The sequence below is a fragment of the Pseudonaja textilis genome, chromosome 1 (assembly GCF_049901715.1).
Source record: "Pseudonaja textilis isolate UNSWEBS1 chromosome 1, rPseTex1.2, whole genome shotgun sequence".
NCBI lineage: Eukaryota > Metazoa > Chordata > Lepidosauria > Squamata > Elapidae > Pseudonaja > Pseudonaja textilis.
In genome coordinates this window covers 156922995-156948622 of record NC_141990.1, presented here as the reverse complement: position 1 = coordinate 156948622, position 25628 = coordinate 156922995, and the positions used below count along the sequence as shown (strand labels likewise).

Below are 25628 nucleotides of genomic sequence, written 5' to 3'. Positions count from 1 at the left end.
CTACCATATCTGTAAAAATCCAGATGATCACTAGATGGCATAGTTTTACAACCAGATCTGAAAGCCCTATGAAAATAAGTAGAAAGAATGGAGATTAAATTAACACCTTTACTATTTGTTTTTAAATCCTGTTAGGATTGATTAACACATATGCATAGAAGGACTGAAGGGATAGAATTAGTTAACTGTTTATTTGGTTTAACCAAAGGTCGTCTCCTTTGAAATGAATCTGGTGAAAAGGTGAGAAAAAAGATAGGAATGTGCATAGGGCCATTGATTAGGTTTTTCTCATTATTGCTACAACATGTAACTCTTGGGAGTGCTAAAAAAAGCTACATGTTAAATGTCCTTACTGAGAAACAGCTTTACCGAATTCAGAGTATTTACTAGATAGGAGTGACAAGAAATTGATTTTAAGACAAGCTACTATGCAGTATAACCCTTCTGCTAGAGAATTCTCTTAGATGCTGCAATACTAGATTTTACCTGGGAGTAAATTTCATTGAATTCAGTGGGATAAAAAAAAAAAAAAGAATGACATTCCTTCTGTGGAAAGCTGAGTAACCACAAGTTTATTTCTTCTGGCCTATAAAGCACTTGCATTGGGAAGTATTATGCCTTTCTTAAATTGGATAAATTATTGTTACAGAGGGTGGTTCACCACTGAACGTAGGGACCAAATGAGCCCATTAATTGCTGTGTACCTAGTGGGTGAATTTGAAAAACATGCTAATTCATTTTTTTAACCATGGTTTATTGAATTATCTCAGTAGACCTACATAGTTCACACAACAAATAGAACTATAGACTAATCACTGTATATGTGTACAATACACTGAGCCATAAAGTAGTGAGATAAATTTTTTATCAGTATATTGTGCTCATTCATTTTTTCTTATGTAGGATGTAAGGAACTGATATTGTCTACAGTAGCTTGCTTTTAGAGTGCAACTAATATGTAGCCTCTAGTTTTTTAAGCTACTAGAATCACAATATAATTTGGGGGGTGGGGTTGTCTTCGAATCAGTGTTGACTCTGGGCAACTGCCTTAGGCAAGTCTATAGTTTTCTTAGCAACTTTTTCCAGAAGTGGTTTTCCATGACCTTTTTATTCCTGGGGCTGAGAGTGAGTGATTGGTCCAAGGTCACCCAGTTACTTTTTGTATAAGGTGGGAATACTTGCAGTATCCTGGTTTCTCCCATGAGCTGTTCAGAGCATCCAGTAGTGGGAGGTGCTTCAGTCTCTGCATGTCTAGGCTGGGCTTAATTTGTGGAACACTCCTCCTCCTCCATGGGACTCCTCCCCAGCATTCCCCAATTTTTGCTCAGCCTCGTTGTGGATAGGCAGTGCTTTTTGTTCTTCCTTGGCCAAAACAGGAGTATTACTCAGCAGGTTTGGATATAGTCCAGTTCGTTTTTTCAGGCTTTTAGCCTCCAAATCACTTTACGATCTCCCGACGTTAGCTCTCTCCATCTGGTCGTCGGAGATCATTTCCATTTTTGGGGAGCGCTGTTTTGTGCCCAAAGTGGCGGGCGGCTTTGGCATTGCTCCGCGCCCCCCCCCCCATCTGCTTGTTCTACCCCCTGCCATTGTGATTCCGCATTGCCTTTCTCTATATCGGCAAAAGTGGCGTGGGCATTTTTGCTCTCATCCGAGTTGTATCGTTGAGTTTTCTCCTCAGAAGGCCGTCTTGGTGTGGACAGCAGTAAGAATTCTTTCCACCCCTTCCCCCGCCGTTTCTTTTAGCTACAAGGAGAAGCCGTCGGAGGCATTTCCCCACGCGGCGGGAGTTTGTTGCTGGGAAGCACGCGTGCGCCAAAAATAACAGCCATTGTTTTTGCCTTTACTTTAAAAAAAAAACCTGTGTGGCCGTGCTATTTGTAACTCGAGCTGTGTGAGGTAGTTTTCCTTCCTGATCAGAGGTTTTTCCTTCTGATAACCTAAGAAATTATTACACCTCGTTTTCTTATTAGATTCGAGGCCATCCATGTATTATTGTTGGCTTAATCCTCACAGCCTTACCCAGTGGCACAACAGCGAGCACCCAGGCCCGTGTCCGCCTGGGTATTATCTTGGCCTTTCAGGCGTTCTTAATTTGGCTGTTTGGATATTCACTCTATCAAGCTGTTTCTCTATTAATTTATATATATGTATGTATGTATGTATATGTATATGTATATGTATCTTTGGTTATTCGGGTTTTCTCCCGCGTAAGATTGGAAGTGTTTGGGCAACGTTTCGATGAAGTCTCATTCATCATCTTCAGGCTTGTGTCTTCGGCTCTGTGCTTCTCAGAGTGATGTGAGCAAAGATCCACTTACAAATACCCGCGAGAACCTCAGAAAACATGTATATGTGTGTGTGTGTGTGTGTGTGTGTGTGTGTGTGTGACTTTCATTCACTCCAGTAATCATAATAATAATAACAACAATAATAATAATAAAATATTCAGTATTAATATATTAATAAGGAAAGATATTATTACTGTGATACGACTCATATATACATATATCTTAATTGAAAAAAACAAAACAAAACAAGGGAATAAGATATTATTAGGGCAACCGGTCCCTTCTTGGATCAGGCCCCTGGGCGTGCCAACCGCCTCAACAGTATCGCTTTGAATAACGAGCACACTTCATCTCTTTCAATTCAAAATGGCAGGCAGTAGTAGCTCTCAACCCTCAACATCAAGGATCAAAGCTAAATCTCAGCACAAATCCAAGCAGACAAAAGGTCATTCTAAAGCTTCAGAAAAGGATGCCAACAGGCTCCATAAAGCATTAGAAAAGCAAATAGATAGGTGTGCAAGGGAGGCACACAAGGGCTTCACAGGACCTTCTGCCCCCAGTCTATTACCGTCTACCTCTTCCCATCCTTCTCCTCCCCTAGATCTCTCCCTCTCATCCAGACACAGCTTGGTTTCCCAGAGTCAACAGGCCCAGTTACCTAGATCCCTCCAGTGGTTCCTGCTCCCATACCAGCACTTCAGCCGAAGCAACTCCAAATACAAGGTCAGGGTACCATCAAAGGTCCTCATATCTCTCCTCTGGTGGACTAGACCAGTCATTAGCAGAGGCTGCCTCTTCAAAGAGCCACACAGACTTACCATCACCAGCGATGCCAGCCTGTTTGGATGGGGAGCACACGTTCAATCGCTCACAACCCAAGGCCGCTGATCCGCCATAGAACAGTCGTGCAGCATAAACTGGCTGGAGCTTCGAGCAGTACACCTGGCTCTCTGCAGCTTCCCTCCACAGGTACGCAATCAGCATATACTAATATTGACTGACAACGTAATAGCCAAAGCTCACATAAACAAACGGGGGCACACAGTCGAAACATCTCATGTGGGAAGCGGAGCACTTGTGTCGTTGGGCGGAGAGCTACCTACTTTCCATCAGAGCAGAGCACATTTCAGGCCTGTCGAATACACGCAGACTGGCTAAGCAGGGCCACGATCGATCAATCGGAGTGGCGCCTTCATCCGACCCTGTTTCAAGAGGTGGTCAGGACATTTGGACAGCCAGTGGTGGACCTGTTCGCTTCCCCCCTCAACGCTCAGCTCCCGAGATTTTTTTTCCAGGTACTGTTGGGTATATGGATACACCAACTAGGTTTGGGTGAATAAATATATAAACCTAAGTTTAAGTGTTTGTAGCTTTAAGCACAAAACTGCAATGTAATTAGATAATTAAGGGTGCGGTTGCAAGCTGCAATAAAAGGCAGTAGAGAGAAACGTATCCCTCCTGGTCTTCCTGGTTACTGATCCCTGGTCACTGCCTGCTGGTCTGGTCTGGTCTCTCTGCCTGCTGCCTGCTGTTTACTCCTGTTTTGAGACGTCTGTTTGTTACTGCTTGTTGGCTACTGTGCTGGATACCGTTTCTACTGAACAAAAGGACTGTTTACTTGGTAAGCTGATATCCTGTGCATACTCAGCGTTGTCTTCGAGAGAAAGGTATCGGAAGGAGAAGATAAGGACATTGTACTGACTAGTTAATGGACTAGGTTACTGGATGGATATATAGGAAAATGACATATGGACTGACTGACAATGCTTAAACTCTAAATGAATTAAATAACTATTTAAAAACTACAAACAGTGTTTTTGTCTCCAGTGTGTGTATACTCTTGGGCCCAGCCTCTCTCTCATTTGGCTGCCTGGCTTGACTGCTGCTGTGCACTCTGCTTGGGGGTTTGTCCCCAAACACTAACATTGGTTATGGGCCCAGCAGAGAGCACAGTCTAACTAACCAGGATATAGCTGTGAGAGTTTTGGGGTGAGTTGCACATTACTGTACAAACTGTTTGTTGAATAGTTATTTATCTGAAGAGCAATGGCACAAGTAAATTTGCCAAATCTGTCCATGATATCCAGACTAGATGGAACAAACTATGTTTCATGGTCAATGAAATGTAGTTTACTTCTACGAAGAGAAGGTTTGTGGGACATAATAACAAACCCACCAGATGTATCTAACTTAGATCCTAATGATGAAGAGGATGCCAAAAAGATACAAGACTATGAACGAAAGAATGAGCAGGCTTTATGCATCATAGGATTGACTCTCTCTGACCAGCAACTTATCCATATCCGTGGAGTGGAAAATGCTGCAAACTGCTGGGAGAATCTCAAGAAGATTTATGTTCGAGACAGTGTAGGAGCTCATATCAATCTTACACGGAAGCTGTTTAGAACACATCTTGAGAAGAATGGAGACATGTTAACTCATTTAAACTGTATAAAAAGCATTTTTCAGGAATTACAAGAAAAAGAGCTTATATTTAATGAGTTGCAACAAGTATACATCATACTGTCTTCTTTGGATCGAAGCTATGATGATTTTGTGACTGCTTTAGAGGTATTGCCAAAAGACAGTTTATCAGTAACTGAGATTACCGGCAGGCTATTAGAAGAAGCCAGAAGAAGGTTTGAACGTGACCAGCTGAGAGAAGATAAACCTAATGAAGAAGAGAAAATATCTTCAAAGGTTGAAAGAAATCAACTTAGTAAAGTAAAGCACCCGGAAGAAGAGAATTTATCTTCGACGGCATACACAATTAAAAAGTGTTTTAATTGTGGAGGCAGAGGACATTTGGCAAGATTCTGCAGAAAAGGAAAAAGCCAGAATGTAAAAAAGCCAAAGAAATCCTTTGAACTAGCCACGTTTAGCAACTGTGATGTGAAGAATGATTTATGGGTGGTTGACAGTGGAGCATCCCACTGCATCACGAGAGATAAGACAAAGTTTATAAAAATGTCTACAAGCTCTCAACATATATCACTCGCTAACAGCTGGCACCTCAAGGCCAAGGGTGAAGGTATTGCATACTGTCCATGTTTAAACCAGAATATAAAAATGTTGTATGTACCACAGTTAAAGATGAACTTACTTTCTGTAAGAGTATTAGATAAACTAGGTTATGTAGTTACATTTAAGAATAATAAGTGCATACTGGATAAAGATAACAAAAGGGTAACTGCAGCTTTAAATGGAACATTATATGTCTTACATGATAGTAAGAAAGGGGAGGCACAGACTGTATTTAATAATATAAAGCCTCATAATGAATGTATCCATTTATTGCATAGGCGTTTGGGGCATGTAAATTTTAAAATGCTAAAACGTACAGTAGAGTTATCTGATGGAATAAGGTTAAAACCTTGTGATAAATATTTGCGTTGTAATGTCTGTTGTGAAGATAAGAGTAAAATATTGCATGCAAATAGGCTAAATGGTTTCAAAACTAAAGAACCTTTAGAAGTAGTATTTGCAGACATTATAGGTCCAAAGAAACCCAGTATGGGGGGTGCTCGATATATACTGAGCATTATGGACCATTACTCTAGATATGGGTTTTGCTACCTAATGAAAAGCAAAACTGAAACATATCAACATTTCTTCAACTGGTTAAAGTTTGCAGAAAGAAAAACTAAACGGCAACTGATAACCTTGGTGACAGATAATGGTACGGAATTTGTTAACAGCAAATTCCAGAATAGATTAAAGGTAGCTGGAATAGAGCACAAGAAATCTGCACCATACAGACCACAACACAACGCATTTATAGAGAGAAGAGGCCAAACACTACAGGCAATGGTTAGAACAATGTTAACTGATTCTGGATTACCTGATTCTTTGTGGGGGGAGGCTGCAATGTGTGCCAATAACATATTGAACAACGTTGTTAACTCAACTACTGGTGAAATACCATTCACCATGTGGCAAGGCAGGAAGCCTGATCTGAGTTACCTGCACACATTTGGTGCACCAGCATGGGTGCATATCCCTACACAACTCAGGCGTAAAGAGCAACATAGAGCTAAACAATTTTTCTTCGTTGGTTACCAAGCTAACCATAGGGCATATAGATTTTGGGAGAAAGGCACATCTAGGGTGTTATGTAGTGCTAATGCCCAATTTCTAGAGCACGTAGGATGGGATAAGTTAGAACAGGATAACAATAAAGAAGTGGTTATTGAATCCTATAGAAATCCCATTAATTATCCCTGTAACTTTAAGAATAAAGTAAAAAGAGAAATACAGGAAGAAATGATGAGGAACATGAACAGGTAGTAATTCAAAAAAGTCCTCATACAAGCCCTGTAATCCCCAGAAGAACTACACGTATATCTAGACCACCTGATAGATACCAGGCTAACACAGTGTGCCAGGTTAATAAGGTTCCAAATACTGTGGATGAGATAAAAAAGTATCCTACTAAAGATAAGGAAAGTTGGTATGCAGCAATGAATAAGGAATTGACATCCTTGAAGGATATGAAAGTATATGAAAATGTGAGATTACCTGTTAATATAAAACCCATTGGCTGCAAATGGATTTTTAAGATAAAAACTGATAAGGATGGAAATATAATCCATAAGGCAAGATTAGTAGCCCAAGGTTTTAGACAAAGTGCCAATGACTATGATGAAGTATTTGCACCTAGTCTTAAAGCAGCAACATTAAGGGCAGCCTTAGTGTGGGCAGCAAGCAAGAAATACATAGTTAACCACTTAGATGTGGAAACTGCTTACTTGCATGCTCCACTAAGACATACTGTATATATGAAAAAGCCTAGTGGATTGAAAGGTGAAAATAATAATGATTGTTGGTTGTTAAAGAAGAGCCTTTATGGTCTTAAACAATCGGGCTATGAATGGAACCAGTATGTTGTAAAGGAACTGAACAATATAGGGTTTAAAGCTGGTTTAGCCGATCCATGTCTGTTTAAAAGGGAGACAAATGAGAAAATATTATTATTATTATTATTATTATTCACGGATGATATTGCTTTGATTACTGAGACTAATGATGAAGCAAATAAAATAATAGCATCATTAGGTAAGAAAATAAAAATCAAGCAATTAGGGGAGATAAAGAGATATCTAGGTTTGAATATACTGAAAACACAGAAGGGTTTTAAGATATCACAGGAAGATAAGATATCTAAATTGCTAATAGATTATAAGATGGAACTTTGTAAGCCTGCAAAGACTCCAATGAGTCAGGATATTTGCAAAATGGATACTCAAAGTCCCAAGTTTGATAAGGCAATATATCAATCTTTGATTGGTAGCTTATCATACATTAGCAATTGGTCAAGGCCAGATATAGCTTATAGTATTAATCAGCTGGCACGACATAATAATGATCCGCTTCAATGTCATTGGATAGCATTGAAGAGAATCTTAAGATATCTTAAAGGAACATTACACCATGCATTGTATTTAGAACCAAAAGGTGATCTCATACTGAGTGCTTATGCAGATGCTAGTTTTGCATCAGAAAGAGACACAAGAAAGTCGACTTCAGGAACAGCCATAATGCTGGGTAAGACATTAATAGGTTGGAAGTCAATTAGACAACAGCATATAAGTTTGTCTACTATGGAGGCAGAATTCTCCTGTTTATCACTATTATGTACTGAATTGATTATGTATAAACAAATGATGAATGATATGGGTATAACTGTAAATTATCCTATAATTGTACATGAAGATAATCAGGCAGCAATTCAAATGGCCACAAATATTGCAGTAAAAACTAGGAGCAAGCATACAGATTTAAGGTACCTAAACGTTAGACAATCTGTACAGAGTAAAATGATACAGCTGGAGTACTGCATGTCGGAGGACAATATAGCTGATAATTTTACTAAAGCCCAAGGTGCCATTAAGCACCAAGAGAGTTGTGTAAAGTATGGGTTTAAATTGTAAAGGTATTATATATTTATATCACCCAAAAGGGGAGAATGTTGGGTATATGGATACACCAACTAGGTTTGGGTGAATAAATATATAAACCTAAGTTTAAGTGTTTGTAGCTTTAAGCACAAAACTGCAATGTAATTAGATAATTAAGGGTGCGATTGCAAGCTGCAATAAAAGGCAATAGAGAGAAACGTATCCCTCCTGGTCTTCCTGGTTACTGATCCCTGGTCACTGCCTGCTGGTCTGGTCTGGTCTCTCTGCCTGCTGCCTGCTGTTTACTCCTGTTTTGAGACGTCTGTTTGTTACTGCTTGTTGGCTACTGTGCTGGATACCGTTTCTACTGAACAAAAGGACTGTTTACTTGGTAAGCTGATATCCTGTGCATACTCAGCGTTGTCTTCGAGAGAAAGGTATCGGAAGGAGAAGATAAGGACATTGTACTGACTAGTTAATGGACTAGGTTACTGGATGGATATATAGGAAAATGACATATGGACTGACTGACAATGCTTAAACTCTAAATGAATTAAATAACTATTTAAAAACTACAAACAGTGTTTTTGTCTCCAGTGTGTGTATACTCTTGGGCCCAGCCTCTCTCTCATTTGGCTGCCTGGCTTGACTGCTGCTGAGCACTCTGCTTGGGGGTTTGTCCCCAAACACTAACAGGTACCCCTCACAAGGAGCGGAGAACTTCAAGTCACTCTGCTGTCGTTGGTCCCCAGGACTTTTGTATGCATTCCCGCCCTTTCCACTGCTTCCCAAGGTCATCCAGAAACTGCTAGACGAGAGGGTGGAGTGCTTCTAGTAGCTCCTTACTGGCCCAGATGGCCGTGGTTTGCAGATCTCCGCAGTCTATCCATATCAACACCATGGAGAATTCCTCTAGACAGGGTCTTGCTAACCCAGGGACCCCTTCAACATCCGGACCCTCAATGGTTGCACCTGACCATCTGGAGGTTGAGCGGAGTCATCTGAAGAGCGAAAAGTTTTCCAACAGAGTTATCGCCACCATCCAAGCCACCAGACACCCCTCAACAACTCGCATTTACAATGCCACATGGTCCAGTTTCTGCAAATGGTGTACCAAGTCTCGAACTGATCCCATCTCTCCATCTGTAGCTCAAATCCTAGAGTTCTTGCAAGAGGGACTTGACAAGGGATTATCACCTAATACATTGAAAAGACAGGTGGCGGCCTTGGTGTCAGTTCTCACTTGTGAAGGTCTACTATCTCTTTCCCATCATTCATGCATACGGAGTTTCCTTCAAGGAGCCACAAACTTACGCCCTCCAGCAGTACACCGTTATCCCACCTGGGACTTAACAGGGTCCTCGTCACACTCACTAAAGGCCCTTTTGAACCCTTGAAATCGTCAAGTCTCCAATTTCTGACGTATAAAGTTGTTTTCCTTGTAGTGATCACTTCTGCTCGTCGTATTTCGGAACTTGCAGCTTTGTCTATCAGACAAGATCTTTGTGTTTTCCATTCTGACTGGGTGGTCCTTCATCCTGATCCTATGTTTATTCCCAAAATTAACTCGGTTTTTTATAGGGCACAAGAGCTGATACTTCCTAATTTTTGTCCCTGACTATCCCAAGGGTTGGAACTACAATGGCATAGGCTTGATGTGAGGCAAGCATTGCGAATATATATTAACTGCACAGAAACTTTCAGAAAAAAAGTATTTGTGTCATTTATTATTTGTGTCATTTCAGCCCAACACTCAGGGATGCAAGGTCTCATCTTCTACAATAGGCCGTTGGCTATGGACCGCGATAGCGAAAATGTATCAGACTCAATCACTACAGGTGCCCAGGGGCATAACAGCTCATTCAACAAGGAGCGTCGCAACATCAGCAACGTGGGCCACACAGGCACCAATAAGTGAAATTTGTCGAGCCGCAACCTGGGCCTCTCCATCGCCATTCATTAGGCATTATAAAATAAATGTGTTTGCATCTGCTGAGGCCTCCTTTGGCAGAAGAGTTCTGCAACGGGTCCACAGGGACCAGGAGGGGTTTCCAGGCCAGACGGAGTCCCTCCCATAGGACAGGCCAAGCTTTGGTATGTCCCACTACTGGATGCTCTGAACAGCTCATGGGAGAAAGGGTGTTGGTACTCACCTGACACACCCATTCTCTTTGAGCTGTGAAGAGCATCCAGCCCCACCCTTTTTCCATCTGGTGGGGTCCTGTTTTGGCCAACAAATTTGTTAGGGCATTGAGGACGAGGGCGTTTATTTCTCTCATCTTCGCCAAAACTGGGGAACGCTGGGGAGGAGTCCCGTGGAGGAGGAGGAGCGTTCCACAAATTAAGCCCAGCCTAGACATGCAGTGACTGAAGCACCTCCCACTACTGGATGCTCTTCACAGCTCAAAGAGAACAGGCGTGTCAGGTAAGTACCAACGCCCTTTCTAGCTTGGTACCTTAATCACAACAGTATTAGTATAGATCTATTCATTGTTAAAAACTCATTATTGCCCCAATTACCTACCTACCTATATAGGAAAATTTGTATTTTAAACGTTCTTCTTTAATAGATCAAACCCACTTTATGCAAATAGATTATTAGTTCCTGGTTTGTTTGTTTCTCTTTCAAGCAGGCTGTTTCTGTAGATGCATAAGTATCTGCAGAAACTTTTATGAAAGCAGGTTGAGTTGCATGCTAGAAAGTCATTGTGCTTTGCATCTGAAACACTGGTTGTTTTCATTGCTGCGCATTTTTCCTAGTTGTCTTTGTGAATCATTTTCCAAGACAAAAGCATACAACATTATTGATTTTAGTAGATTACAATCTTTACATATTTTTTTAAAAGAATACATATTGCCTGTGTATCAAGGTTTGCTCAAAGACAGAAAGATATAGATAAGGAAAATATGCTGCTTTCTGAATATCGCACGTACCCACACCACAAGTCTCTTTGGTCCTTGATTCCTTTGCTGCCAGAATCATCTCCCCACTATACTGACTTAAAACATATGCATACATGCTCAAAAACTTGAGGATAACTATCTGGGTTGTCATATTTCATAGATTGCAAATTCAGAATGCAATTTCTTTATTGTCTTTATTGCCTTCTTTCACCATGAGCAGGGGTGGGATTCTACTGGTTCTGTCCACTTCTGTAGAACTGGTTGCTCTGAAGAGCAGTAAACAGAGAACATACATAGAACTGGTTCTATGTTTGTTGCTGTTTTGGCCACCCACCCTCCCGGGCTCTTACCTGACCTTTATTTCCTGCGTTTTCAACTGCAGCTGCTTTGCACGACACAGCTGCAGTTGCAAAAGGAGAAAAAGGGCCTTTCCAACCACTGCGCCCTTGAACGCAGTGCTGCTCAGCTATCCAGGCAGCTCAGCAGGTCATGCGCGCGCACGATGCAGAGCGACAGAACCGGTAGTTATGCCGGTCGGATCCCATCCCTGACCATGAGGACATTCCTGTCAGTGGACATGTTCCTCCACCTCGAGTGGTTTGAAGCTTGTCTCTAAGTCTTCCTTCCCCAGAAACATCTTTCATTATGAAACAAATAATTTTGCAGCATTAATTGTTTGCTCTACATTTTGCTGACTATGGCATGAAGACTCCCTGTAATAATTTTTAAAGGATTTATCTATAGGATGCAGCCATTGTTTCATCCCATGGAGGGAGCTGTCAGCTGCCACCTTATGCTTGCTTGTGCTTCACTGCTAGGTGATGACAGACTGCCATGAACTGTGGGGAGGGGGAAGGAAGGGGGAACGTTTCAGAAAACGAAAGCAAGTGCTGTGTCTCCTCGAGGTTCTGCCTCAAGGTTACCCAGCTGGAAGAAGGAGGGGGCCACGTACCAAACTGTGCTTGAACTGACCATTATGAAAGTATCTTGCCTGAACCTGATTGGTTCCCCTAGGGTGGCAATCAGATACTTTTAAGCGAGGAAAAAATAGAACATAGAGAATTTGGAGCGCAATTTTCAGTTCTGGCTTTGCACTACTGCAATACACTTGAACTAATAAACGATATCTTTCTCAATAAATGGAGCCAAGGAATGCTTTTCTTTAGAGTTCTAAGTTGTGGCAGGTCCAACAGGAACCTAAATTTGTCCTTAATCATAGTATATTCTAACTTCTCTCATATAAATTGGAATTTGGAAGATTGATCCTACTGAGGTTTTTTTTTTTTAATAAATGCTCATACCTATTTGTGCATCTTAACATGTCCCTATTTTCTTTATATAGTAAATTGTTGTTGTTTTAGTCTTTATTACATATCTTTTGAGATCCGTACTCCTTTTTGCATCATATAATCTATCTAAACATTTGGGTTTTCTTCAATAGTAAGTATCATTTGTATCCAAAGCAGATTTATATTCACACTCCCAATTATCACACTTCCAATATCACTACAACAATCCTTATATGGTCATTATAAATATATTAAAGAATAAATGGCACAAAGTATATCCTTGCATGACTTCTTGCTTAATGTTGAACTTTTCACTAACCATTCCATTTATTCTTCCTCATATTTTACTAATATTACACTGATTGCACTTAGAAACCAATCTTCAACTATGTACTCATGCATAGCATCCCACAATTTAATAATACGCATAATAGGCATAAGCATAATAAACGTAATTTATCATACATTATCTCTAAATCAACAAAGGAACAATAAACTTTTTAACGTTTGTGTATTTCTTAATGAATTGCTGAAGAGCAAAACTCTGGGTTACCAGCCCTTTCACTACAGCTCCCAAATTTTGGTCATGGTTATCCTCCATTTTTTCCCATTAAAACTTTTCTGTTAAAAGTTTTCACACTGGGCAAAAATGTTTTGCTATGGAATAATGGCTAGAAATTAGCTCAGTGTACAATAATATGACAGAACTGAAAAAATGTAAAAATACATTACTTTCAGAAAATATTTTATTTTTCATCTTGCATCATTGGGTTAGGCTTGGGCATCCAGCACCCAAAAGCCAGGCAGAAAAAAACACAGTCATGATGAAGGGATTAGTAGGTAAATCCAGTAGTAGTTGGGAGGCAAATGAATTCCATCAAGGGACACTTGTGTAATTGGAAACATAATTCTAGTGAAGAAAGAATTATGGACCTAGTCACCAGTTTATCAGCTTTACATCTTACAGAGTCATGATGGCAAACCTATGGCACGCATGCCACAGGTGGCACGCAGAGCCATTTGTGCGGGCACGCGAGCCTCAGCCAAACTTATTTGTACTGCGCATGCGTGTGCCTCCCAGCTGATTTTTGGCCCATTTGAAGCATTTTTCAGCCTCCTGGAGGCTCAAGGGAAGCCTTTGCAGCCTCGGGAGGATGAAAAACGGGCCTTCCGGAAATACCAGAAGTGTGAAACAGGCCTTGGGAGGGCAAAAAAGGCCTCAAACAGGCCAAAAATCAGCTGGATGGCACGTGCACGTGCAGTGCAAGTAAGGGGCAAGATGGGGGTGTTGCACATGCATGCATAGGGGCACATTGCATTATGGGTGCCAGCATGCACGCATGTGCACTCGTGCATGCATGCTTTCGGCACACCACAACAAAAATGTTCGCCATCACTGTTATAGAGGGTATTCTGCCCTTCTATAGAAAAAATTGGTATAGATAAAGTTTCTTCCTGAAGCTGTCACAGTTTATTCTTTGCCACAAGATATTGTGATGACCGCTATTTTTGATGGAGATTAGATAAACTTATAGAACATAGGACTATGAGCGATTTTCTAGGTACCCTAAATCCTACTAAATCTACCAAGTTTACATTAATGGCATATTTCAGGAAGTCAATATAAGCTTTTGAATGTTAGCAATAGAGGAATTTTTGGTGGATGCAGCTATTAATCACTGAACTGTGGAGACAGCTTAATTGCTCCTAAGCATTATCTTCCCACAGAATAGAATTCTTAAAATCCTGATTTATGCCCAGGTTAAAGGTCATGAAGGCCACGGGTTTAGGTTTAACATAGTTTTTTTTCTTTTCAATCCATTTGCATCATGTCTAATATATCTTTTACTATTTAACACTATATATTTCTTTTTCTCTCTCCTGCATTTATTTGTTTTTAGTTTGCTAATTACAGTAAATTGTCTTTTAGGTTTTCCTTAGGAGATGCTCGCAGACCCCTACATGAATCAGCAATATTGGTTGAAGACATTGTCCACACTCAACTGATTAATTTGGTAAGGTTTTTGTTGTTGTTGAACAAATGAAAACAGAAGACCAACAGTTTCAGTGAAATATCTGTTTCTGACAAAGTGATCAGTATCCCATTTTATGAATATTACTAGCCAGTAGGATAGGTAATCTCAATTTGCTGCATTTCAGAATGTAGAAGTAAAGCTATCAAATATTACCCATGCCTGATGCCAAGAGTCTATGCAATACCCTTTGCCTTGTTGCATCAAAAAGTCTATGTAACAATTGAGAAAAAAACCCATGAACATAATATATATTTCTTGTTTCAGTATTTTGAAGGAATTAAAGTACAAAGGAAATGATTATTGGTTATGTTTTTATTTAATAAAGAAATAAATTATGTAATGTTTGCACGCTCCAAATTTGCACTTTGAAAACACCCTGTAGAATGCATTTTTAAGTATGGCTGCTATTATGGTTTGGTATGTAATCTGTATTTAGCCTGAGGTAATATTTTAAGTATTACACAAGAGTATTTTAAAAATATTTTGCATTTTGGCAAACCACTTGTACTTTGTAAATACTAATAAAGTTAAATATTTTTATGAATGAATAATATGAACTGTAATTGTGTATTGCTCCTAGATTTGTTTAAAATGAGTCTGCTAAATTCATTAGTTAACATGGCAAAAAAATGCTTAACTACTTTTAGAAAATTATTTGCCACTGTCACTTCTTGCCAGTAGGGCATCATAAAAAGTTCTTGTTGTATGTGATTGTTTTAAAAAGTAATAAAGCTTCCTGTGAGGACCTTAATTAAAGAGGTTACCAAAATAGAAAAAAAGTCATATAATTAATTTTCAGTTGTATAAAATAAAGGGAGTAGTTACCCCATTGGGATCTTATTAATCACAGGATGGAAACAATCTTCTAGATAGTTGAACATGTGAGCTTAGTAGAAAGTTGTATACTTAATTCAGTAGACTGGAAAATACATTAGGTATATATGAATAGGTAAAGAAGATACAAAAACTATCTGGGTATAAAATCTTTTTTTTTTCTGATATTTAGTTAGAAATTGGATCTTCAGTCTTAACACACACCTGTTTTAGTTCAATAGCACAGAAGTCTGGAAGCACAGAAATTGAATAAAAAGCCATATTTTTATTTGACAGAATATCAGAGAATTAGGAACCGGAGCGGCATGGTGGCCTAGAGGTGAAGCGACATGGTGGCCTCACTTCCCACTTGGAAGGTTAAGAGTTCAATCCTAAGCAGCGGCAGATATTTTTCTATCATGGCATAAAGTGAAAATATCTGCTGTGAATTTCACATAGGAGTCAGGAAGGGCATCTGGCCAGTAAAGTTCAGCTCCATTCAGCCACTCCAACTCCACCTTAATAAAGGGATTAAAGAGTTGTAAAAAGAAAAAAAATCAGTGCATTAGAAAGTAACATTGTTATGTTACTATTTAACATAATAATGCAAAAAATAAGAATTTTATAAAAATGTGTGCTCTGTAGCTAACAGATAACTTTTTAAAAAGCTGCATACATTTCAAATATTTAAATGTTCCTTATAATGGAACATTAGTACAGATGAGAAAATATATTTTCCTAATTTCCTAATTATTTCCTGTCTTAGAAGGCAATGTCAAAATAAAACATCAATTCTGTTAAAATACATTTTATTGTTTAGTTGTATTATGGTGCACATATTTTGTTGAATTATAACTTTACATGTTTTACTTTCTCTTTGTTCTTTTATTTATCACTTCATTTATCATACAGCTACAATGAGTGAATACTTGATACTCATGAAACACTTGAAAATGCAATTCTTTTCTATAGTTCTGCAAAAGATTTGTCAACAAGAAAATTTAAAAGTGCTGATATAGCTTTTTTTCCTGAAGATAGCAGTTTAAAATATACAGAGGTAGTATTCAGCAGGTTCTGATCAGTTCTGGAGAACCAGTAGCAGAAATTTTGAGTAGTTCGGAGAACCAGCAAATACGACCTCTGATTGGAGATTTTACAGTATCCTTCCCCTGCCATGCCCACCAAGCCACGTCCACAGAACCGGTAGTAAAAAAAAAAATTGAATCCCACCAACTGACAATATATAGCAGCTAACTAAAAAAAGCCTCATTTCTTTCCATCTCCAAAATCAACAATTTCAAAATTGTTTGATAAGATAAATGTTTGGTAGATAGATATTGCCTCTGATTCCAGATTGTATGAGGAAACCTTGTAAATTGGATGCTCTCATTTCCATCTTTTCTCTGGCACACCCCAATATGAGCTCCAGAGAACTAAGAGATCCTGAAACAGACTGACAGTTAAATTTCTTAGTTTTCTAATAAAACTAATAAAACTAAATTCTGGGTTTAATTTTTGAAATAGCTACTCTTATTTTCTTGTATTCAAGTTTATTATAGATCAGGGCCTGCACTTCGTAGCAACAGCTGTAGAAAGCACTGGCTTTGCTCTTCTTTTGTCCAGTTAAGGCAGGGAAGAGTCCTGACATTTTGTTTTGATACAAACAAAATCAGCCTTGTATGTATGCTTTGTGTGTGTGCGAGACACCTGTGACCTTTTCCCTCAAATTTAATTGTGACTTCTAACAAATTATTATTATGAGCTTGAAAATTGCTTATTGGATCATATCCATCCATCTCTCCTTAAGGACTGCTAATCCATAAAGTTGCATCCAAATTCTCATCAAAGAATTGAAAGTGGCTGGACCTGAGAATGATTTAATGGGATAAAACAGGTGCATTATGTCTTGCAGAAACTGTGCAATTGTTTTTCTGGTAAATACAAACAATTATCTTGGGGTGGGGGTGGAAGGGAAGAGGATTATGGGATACCAAGTGCTCAACCCTGACCTATGTGGGAGAACAGAAATACTACATGAGAATAAAACCATAGTAAAAATGCAATTTAAAAGTTGTGGGTTATTTTAAAATTCAGTCACAGGTTTCTTGGATTTTCTCAACCCAAGCAGCAAGAGAGAGAACGTTCTTTCATCTCTTGAATCTAAAGGTCATCACTGAATGTTTAAAATCCAAAGTGTTACCTATTTGTATGTATTGTTTTAAATTTATGTTTTACCCTACAAAATAAAAATGACAATTTTTAAAAATTCAGCTACATTGTAGCTAATTTATGAAACCAGCTACAAGAGAAGGTGTGAACATGAATAAATGATGATGGCTGTGAAATAGAAAGTTGGATACTAATACTGATTTAGTAGCAATTCTTCATAAAGCAACTATTTTTAAAAACTTGCCAATTTTAGTCTAAGTTAAACTTCTGCCAGACTGCAATCCTTGGGCTAAGAAATCAGTTATATTTAAAGTAACATCAGCATTTCTATTTTTTTTTCAATAAATAATAATTCCAGCTGGTTCGTTTTGCATAGTCAAACATATTCCAACCAAATATGCCCGTACCCGTTCTGCATCAGTCCAAATAGATTAATCTGATCAGTAGCCATTACACTTTCCAAATTACCAACTGTAATACTCAAATCCTATGCCAGTTATTAAGGAACTTTTATAGAGTTACAGTTGGTATGGTCAACTTCCATCTGAATACATCCTTGACAAGTATTGATGAAATAAATTAATGCCTAATGTTATAAGGTATTTTGCTTTATTTTAACAACCACTTCAGTGGCATTTAATAGAGAGAAATCATTGCGGCTTCTAATACTTATCTGATTTCAAGTGAACCCAATGGTTTGGGAATCAGTTTTCTAAGGAAGGTTGGCTTGTTAACAGTATTATGCAGTTACAAGTAAATGTGGTCACAGCTGGTTCTGGTTTTTTAGCTTATCCACCTGATTGGAAGCAACAGGTTTTTTATTTTTTTTCTTCATTTCTTACACTGACACCTAGTGTTCACTCTTTCCGTGCATTCTAATACTTAGCCCAATTATTTACCCATCTACTTAGAAGTAAACAATGTGAAGAGATATCTGGGAATGTAACCTATTTCATGCTATTAATGAGTTACTGGCAAGACAATACCTTCCTTAAAACATTTCTATTATGAATAATCAAAACAATTTGCTAGTCTGCATTGCATTCCTCTTAGCAATAAGTATAAGAGTTTTATGCAGATATAAAAATGGGGTTCAGAAGTAAGATAGTATAATCTGAGTACCTGGAGGTTAAGCAAGAAGAAGTAAACACAATTACTACCTATCTATTTATAATTTTATTAACAATTTTGATTATAATATAAAACTGAATGCAAACTAAATTTACAGAAAGAAAAGAAAATAGAAATAAAACGTGCAAGGAAATAGAAAAAGAGAAGCAAGAGAAAAGAAATATATAAAGTGACTTCAAACATTCATCTCAACAAGTATAAACAAATGTAGTAATCTTCACTCTCTCTGAAGTTACAAGCATTTATCTCCATCCCATTTCTTATATATAAACAAATCCATAAACATCTTTTCAGTCCTGGTGTCAGCAGAAAGTCAAATAGTGTAGCCAGAAGTAAGATACTTTTCTTTTTTTAACATTGATCAAATACACCAACTTTATACTTCTTCCTTTTACTTCTAGATCTAGTGAAATTTCCTTTTATAATTCATTATCTTGCCCCATCAGTTGTAAGTCTTACTTTTGATATCCTCTCTAACTTGTTAGGGTTTTTTTTTTTCTAAATCTGACATTTTTCAGTATAATATTTTGGACATAGGGAAACCCGGGGGGGGGGGGAGCTGTGCGGAGGGGGAAATCCCGAAATAGTTTGTGTTGAGAGATGGAGGCCCTGTTACTGGAACCATAAACTGCGGTATTGTTTTCTTTTCAAATGGCTTTTTTAAAAAAGGAATGTTTAGTTTTAACTATTGTATTCTACTCACAAATTTGAAAGTACTTTGTGCTTATACAAAGGGAAAGAGAAAGTAGGTATGATATGGGTTTTGTGAAACTCATAGTTGCATTTTAGTGGGAAGTCTGAAGTATAGGCATGAGAAAAATAGTCATTAGGCAGTGGTCCCTGTTCTCATCTTTGGAGTGGAGAGGAGTGACTTTTCTAAAATTTTGGCAGATTGTATTCTTAGTATAAATAAAGGTATTCTCAAGGAAATTCTGAGAAAATTCTTCTTTAAGATTTATTCGTAACTATCTGTAGGATTTTATTTATTTATTTCCAGTTGTATCCACTTCTATCCTTCTGACTCTCAGCACTGCACAAACAAATCCTGCCAGCTTCCTAACAATCTTTGTTGTAGTTTTTAAAGTACATTAGCTACACATATAGGAAATTATCAGAATATGTATAAAGAAGATTGGATACTTATTTTCTAAGAATAGATACCAGCAACAATTCAAATATAACTGGTACAGAAATATATCCTGGAGTGTCATTTAAGGGTCTATAAATATTCCCTGAGTTAATGAACTTTTTTTCAGGGTTGATTTAATCCTGTGTATTGTACAAATAATCCATTCATTGCCTACTATGACCATCATCCAATTAAAAGCCTACCTTAGTTCTTGTCCAGTTTATAAGCAGTGATGTAGAAATACAGACATTTTCATAGTACGCATTGGTTATTGACTGTTTGATTAAATGATGTTTCAGTTTAAGAAATAACCCATCTTTTTTTCTTGCTGTGAGTGACTATGTGCCTTTTGCAATACTGTGGCTTTGGAGCAGACTGTCTCTTTATTGGGAAGCTACTCTTCTCCTTTCCTCTCCACCAAGCTCAAATGAATCATTCGGTTTCTAAACATATCCAGTCTAGTGCTTTGGTCCTCAATCGAAGAGAAATGGAAAACAGCTTTTATGCTGTTTATCCCTACTTCTTTTGCCTGGGCTGCTATGTACATGGAAAGAATTGCAGGAATCTACAAATAGCCCAAATTAACCTGTATTTTAAAATAGAATTCTTGGAGTTTATACAAATAAGATTTCTTTTTCTCTTTTTTCACCCTTACTCTAGCCTTTCTAGTATTATATGCATTCATGGTTAAAAATGCTGGGGAAAGCACAGTGTCTAATGATTTCATATGCAATGTAGGAATGATAGCAAAAATGTTTGGATGTTTCTTTATTTTTTTAACAAACATATCTTCCAGGAAATATCACATCAACATGGTAGGAATATTCTCAGTAGTTTTAATGACTTTGTGCTAGAGTCATGCTGGCAGAAGTGTGCCAGGTCACTAATAAGGTCAAAAGGGAGAAGTGAATCTAAGAATAATGCATCACACAGGTTGGGGTCAGATGGGGCCTGCTGCTGTGAGGGAAGCCTATATGAGACACTTGTCAGCCCAATTATGAAAAATACTGTGGCAGAACATATGTTATGGACCCTGTGAGTTAAAGTCGTTTGACTGGCAGGGACCCAGGAAGAGAGCCTTCTCTGCCATTGCAACTTAGTAAGACCAATCTTTTGAATCTCAAAAGGGACAAAATCTTCATTTCATTTGGTTAAATCCTAATATATATCAGGCTGATAAGATGCACATCTTTGGTTTGCATTGCAGCAAAAGTGCTAAAAAATCTAATAGTCCTGCTAAAAATGAACAATATTATTAGTAAGCTAATATTTGCTATTGTAGACAGATTGCATAAATCTTGATCTGAAATGTCTTTGGTCTACCTGTGAGGAACTCTTCCAAGTTTCATCAAGCATAAGGACTAAGGGAAGCACAGTAGAAGTTAACATCAAGGTCTATGCCAAGGTGCTTATTTCACAGTATATTCTTTATGATATTGAGCATGATGTTCAATAAGAGCATCCCATCTGGATACTATTACCTGTAGGATGTGCAGCTTGTATATATCTTTTAGAGGTTAGTTTCTAATGTTAAACAAAGGGAGCTGATTAAAACCAGCTGTAAAACAATTTTCATAGTTTTTTCTTACAATGAATATTGAATTCCCTTGCACATGACTGTATGTCTGAACTAGAAGTAAAATAAATTTTTGCTGACTTATTAAAATTAGTATATTGTTTATTTAAAACTGAACTAAATGTAGCACTTTACTTATTTGGCAGTGGAATTTAGTACTGCAGATATCCATTATGTGTGTGTGTGTGTGTGTGTGTATACATATATATATACATATACATATACATATACATACACATATATATATATATATATATATATATATATATATATTCATGCCTGTGAGAAATAATTGGTGATTTATTCGTGCAGTGTGCTTCAGAAAGCACATTTTAGTGACCCCTGAAAATGTAAACCCTGAAACAAAGTCATATTCTTTTAAAAATTAACATGAAAGATGTATTAAATTCAACAGCGCAAACATGTCAAATAAACGTGCAGTCACTGATTGTAACATTTTGTATGACATAGTCATCATAAAGGCTTGAATGAAGAAGTTACACTGAACTGTCACATATTTAAATATTTGTTTGTGGTTCATTTGCTTTGAAATCCCCTCCATCAAATTGCCATTTCTAATTAAATACGAATAGCCTCCCATGACATGACTCATACCTAAAGCCTAATTTAGATAAGCAGCCATTTCCCAGGATTTCTTCCCTGTTCTACTACCTGTCATTGTTTTTAATTTAAATGTGAAAAATTGTGTTTATATATATATATATATACATTTGTGCAAATTTATGAAACATTCTATATTTTAAATACATAGTTGATTATGCTTATATTGATACTATTTATGGTTCTGTTGCTTTATTTAATACAATTAATAATTTATGCTATTTGCTGATGTCAATTCTAAGTTGCATTGAAAACTGACATGCCAACAGCATTACAAGTATAAATTAGATACTAAAAAAAGCAAAACCAATGGGACTATTGCTAGTAAGATACTTTTAAAGGAGAATCTGCTTTTTCAGACCTGAAATTGTTCTTTTCTCATAATCCTGATTTTTATCTCTCCGTCTCCCCCACTCCCTTTCTCCCTCCCTCCCTCTCCTCCCTCCCTCTCTCTCTCTCTGTCTCTCTCTCTCTCTCTCTCTCTCTCTCTCTCTCTCTCTCTCTCACACACACACACACACACACACACACACACACTCCTGTTTCTTATTTTAACATTAGGATGTGAATGGGGTAAATTACAGGTGCATCATTGAATCAATTGAGAGCAAGGGAATTCTAACAGAGAAGGCTAAAACTAAAAATACCTGTACTTGTAGTTCCTATTTTAGGGATAGAATGATCAAATTACAGTCCTCTGTATAAGAATTTAGTGACAGTTTTCTTACATTGACTTAGATTTGTGCACTAAAACATCTACATTTGCAATCTGACTTTAGGTATATGGGTTAATAAATATTAATTTGTTAGTATTTCAAGTATAAAGGTCTACCTCAAAACCTACAAACCATTATCTCTTAAATTTGTCTATTGAAACAAAACGTGACAAATAAGTTTCTCTAAGGAAAATATTTTGAAATTCAGAAAATGTTTTCAAAATGATTAACAGTGTTGTTTGTAGTAAACGTTCTCTGTAAAAAATCATATTTTTCTTATAAATGCCATGTAAGGCAAATGGCCAAGGACATTGCTAATCTTTCATATAAACATTTCAGCTTTATTTTCATCCAATTGTATCTCATTTGGCTGTGTTTTTTCACAGTACTCTGTTCTGTTGTACAAGTTTATTTAAAGGCAGCATTCTTAGATAATAAGTGGAATAAAAAATTCTTTGTATCAATGGTACAATGATCCAGTACTACAATGCAATTTTAGTGTTCATTCTGTGCTATAAGAGTAAATTTAAAACATTTTTAATTGCGATAATTATCATAAGGTGTGTATTTGTACACATAATACAGTGCATGCATACACACATTCATTCATGGGGAAAGGTGCTTTTTTTAACCTTTTTATACTACAGTAATCAACTCTAGATGGTAACAATAAAAAAGCAATCCTTAAAGATGAACTTACTTGACTTGAACCATGATATAATTAAAACATGGTTACCTAATCACTATCCACTGAAAATCAATTTCTGCAGGAAGAATCAGATTTAACTATGGAAGTTGTGAGTGTTCCATTGCTGGAGGTTTTCAAGAAGACATCCATTTGTCCTGAATGGTTTAAGTTCCCATGCTTGAGCAGGAGGTTGGACTGGAATACCTCCAACCTTATTATTCTATATTCTATTTTAGGTGGTTAGGTGGTTCCTGATGTTTATCTGTTGCTCTACTATAATTTAGTAGTGGGTAGCCAATACTTTGAATTGGATCCTGAGGTTTACTGGCAACCGTACAATGATTTTATAATAGGTGTTATCTTGGTATGATTCTGGAATCTGCATCCTCTACCAATTAGTAGAATAGAATAGAATAGAATTCTTTATTGGCCAAGTGTGATTGGATACACAAGGAATTTGTCTTGGTGCAAATACTCTCGGTATACCTAAAAGAAAAGATACATTCATCAAGAGTCAAGAATCATAAGGTACAACACTTAATGATAGTCATAGGGTACAATAAGCAAACAAATCATACTAGGAAACAGTCCATATAAATCATAAAGATACAAGCGACAAAGTTACAGTCATGCAGTCACAAGTGGGAGGGGATGGGCGATAAGTAGTGATGAGAAAATTAACAGTAATAGTAGTGCAGACTTTGTAATAATTGAACAGTGTTGAGGGAATTATTTGTTTAGCGGAGTGATGGCTTTCAGGAAAAACTGTCCTTGTGTCTAGTTGTTCTGATGTGCAGTGCTCCATAGCGTCGTTTTGAGGGAAGGAGTTGAAACAGTTTATGTCCAGAATGTGAGGGGTCTGTAAATATTTTCACAGCCCTCTTTTTGACTTGTGCAGTATACAGGTCCTTGATTGAAGGCAGGTTGATAGTAATTGCTTTTTCTTTAGCTTGAGATGTCTTCCAAGGCAGTCCACATAGAGCATGCTGCAGTAGTTATGCCATGCGGTGATAACAGTAATATATTTATCAGTTTAATTGCATATACCTTTTAAAAATGAAATATTTCAGAGCCCTACAGCTGTGTTGTTAGTAATGTTTTCTTTTAACTTTACTTTTCCAGAAAGTTTGTGTGTGTTTTAGTGGCCAAACCTTCATACATGAACATTTTCAACATGGGGATCTTTTGGTATGGTTCATCCACATATTAGATGCCGCATCATGTTCAGAACTAAGGATTTGTTTTCTAGGTGTCCAAGGCAACTTTTGATACATAAAATTTTTAAAAAGTTGCCTGAAACAATAAAATGAGCTTCTGGCTCTTGGGAGAAAGTCTTCATCTGTCAAACGTCTTTGTATTATATTCATGAAGACTTCAAGTTCTAAATCAAAGCTCTATTTTATCTAGTTTGTCCAAGGTTATATATTTTTGATAATTAGAAATCAGAAAGGTTTATTGTCTTACACATTACTACTGCTACTGAAAATATACCACTATCTGCTTTCTGAAAGGACGAGGCCATAACTATCAGGAAAGCAAATAGTTTACCTTTTTTGCATTTAATTTGGTAAGGCAATATGTAGTTTCCTTTTATAAGCAATTGTAGCAGGCTTTTTGAATAAATGCTGCTCTCTACACTAACAAAGGAAGTGCTTTCATAAGTTTATAATATAGCATGTAATTGTCATCTAGCATCAGTTGTAGCCGTTAGAAAGACATTTGCTGACTGTCTTGGAATAATGCAAATTTTGTCCTATGTACACACTTAAAAATGTTCTCTTAATATCAGAAAACAGGGCAAATTGTTGTTTCAGGTACCTTAAATATGATTTTGAGAAATAATATCTACAGTTCCTTTAAACAAAGCTAAGATCAAACTCTGGCAGTTTACTTATTTGACCTCTGTTGGAAAATGCATTTCTTCTGTTTAGAAATGTTTGATGTATCACATTGAGATCTTCTACTAATATGTCCTTTTGTCACTGAAGGTCCCTGTTTATGTAGGTTGGAGCATGAAGATTGTTTTGTAGTTCTCATCCTTTATAAATAACTGTTCCTAATTTTACCTGTTGGAAATGTCTTATTAAAATTATTTTAAGTATGAGTAGCTGTAATTGTTGTTTTTTAGAGAACTGTTCCACACTTCAACTTCTATTAAAAGTTGGTGGGGAAATGTACAAGGATGAATGCTGAGGCACCATGCCATGCTTGGCTTCCATTTCCCACATCTCAGTTTGGTGTATGTTAATAGCATTTAATAGGGCAATTACAGGCTTATTCAGGTATGAATAAACACAGGGATGGGACAGAGCCAAATATCCCAATTATTTATTTATAATATTATTTCTAACATCTATAATCCAACATT

General features: G+C 37.3%; 1 protein-coding gene across 14 annotated transcripts in view; it reads left to right on the top strand.

The window, feature by feature from the left end:
• The window catches only part of SUPT3H (SPT3 homolog, SAGA and STAGA complex component), a 253432-nt gene that overhangs the window by 132823 nt on the left and 94981 nt on the right, over window positions 1–25628 (top strand). For all 14 annotated transcript variants that reach the window (XM_026707835.2, XM_026707836.2, XM_087919392.1 and 11 more), the window contains one exon: window positions 14312–14396. In XM_026707835.2, the coding sequence (XP_026563620.1) occupies window positions 14312–14396 (85 nt within the window). The remainder of the gene's footprint in view (window positions 1–14311; window positions 14397–25628) is intronic.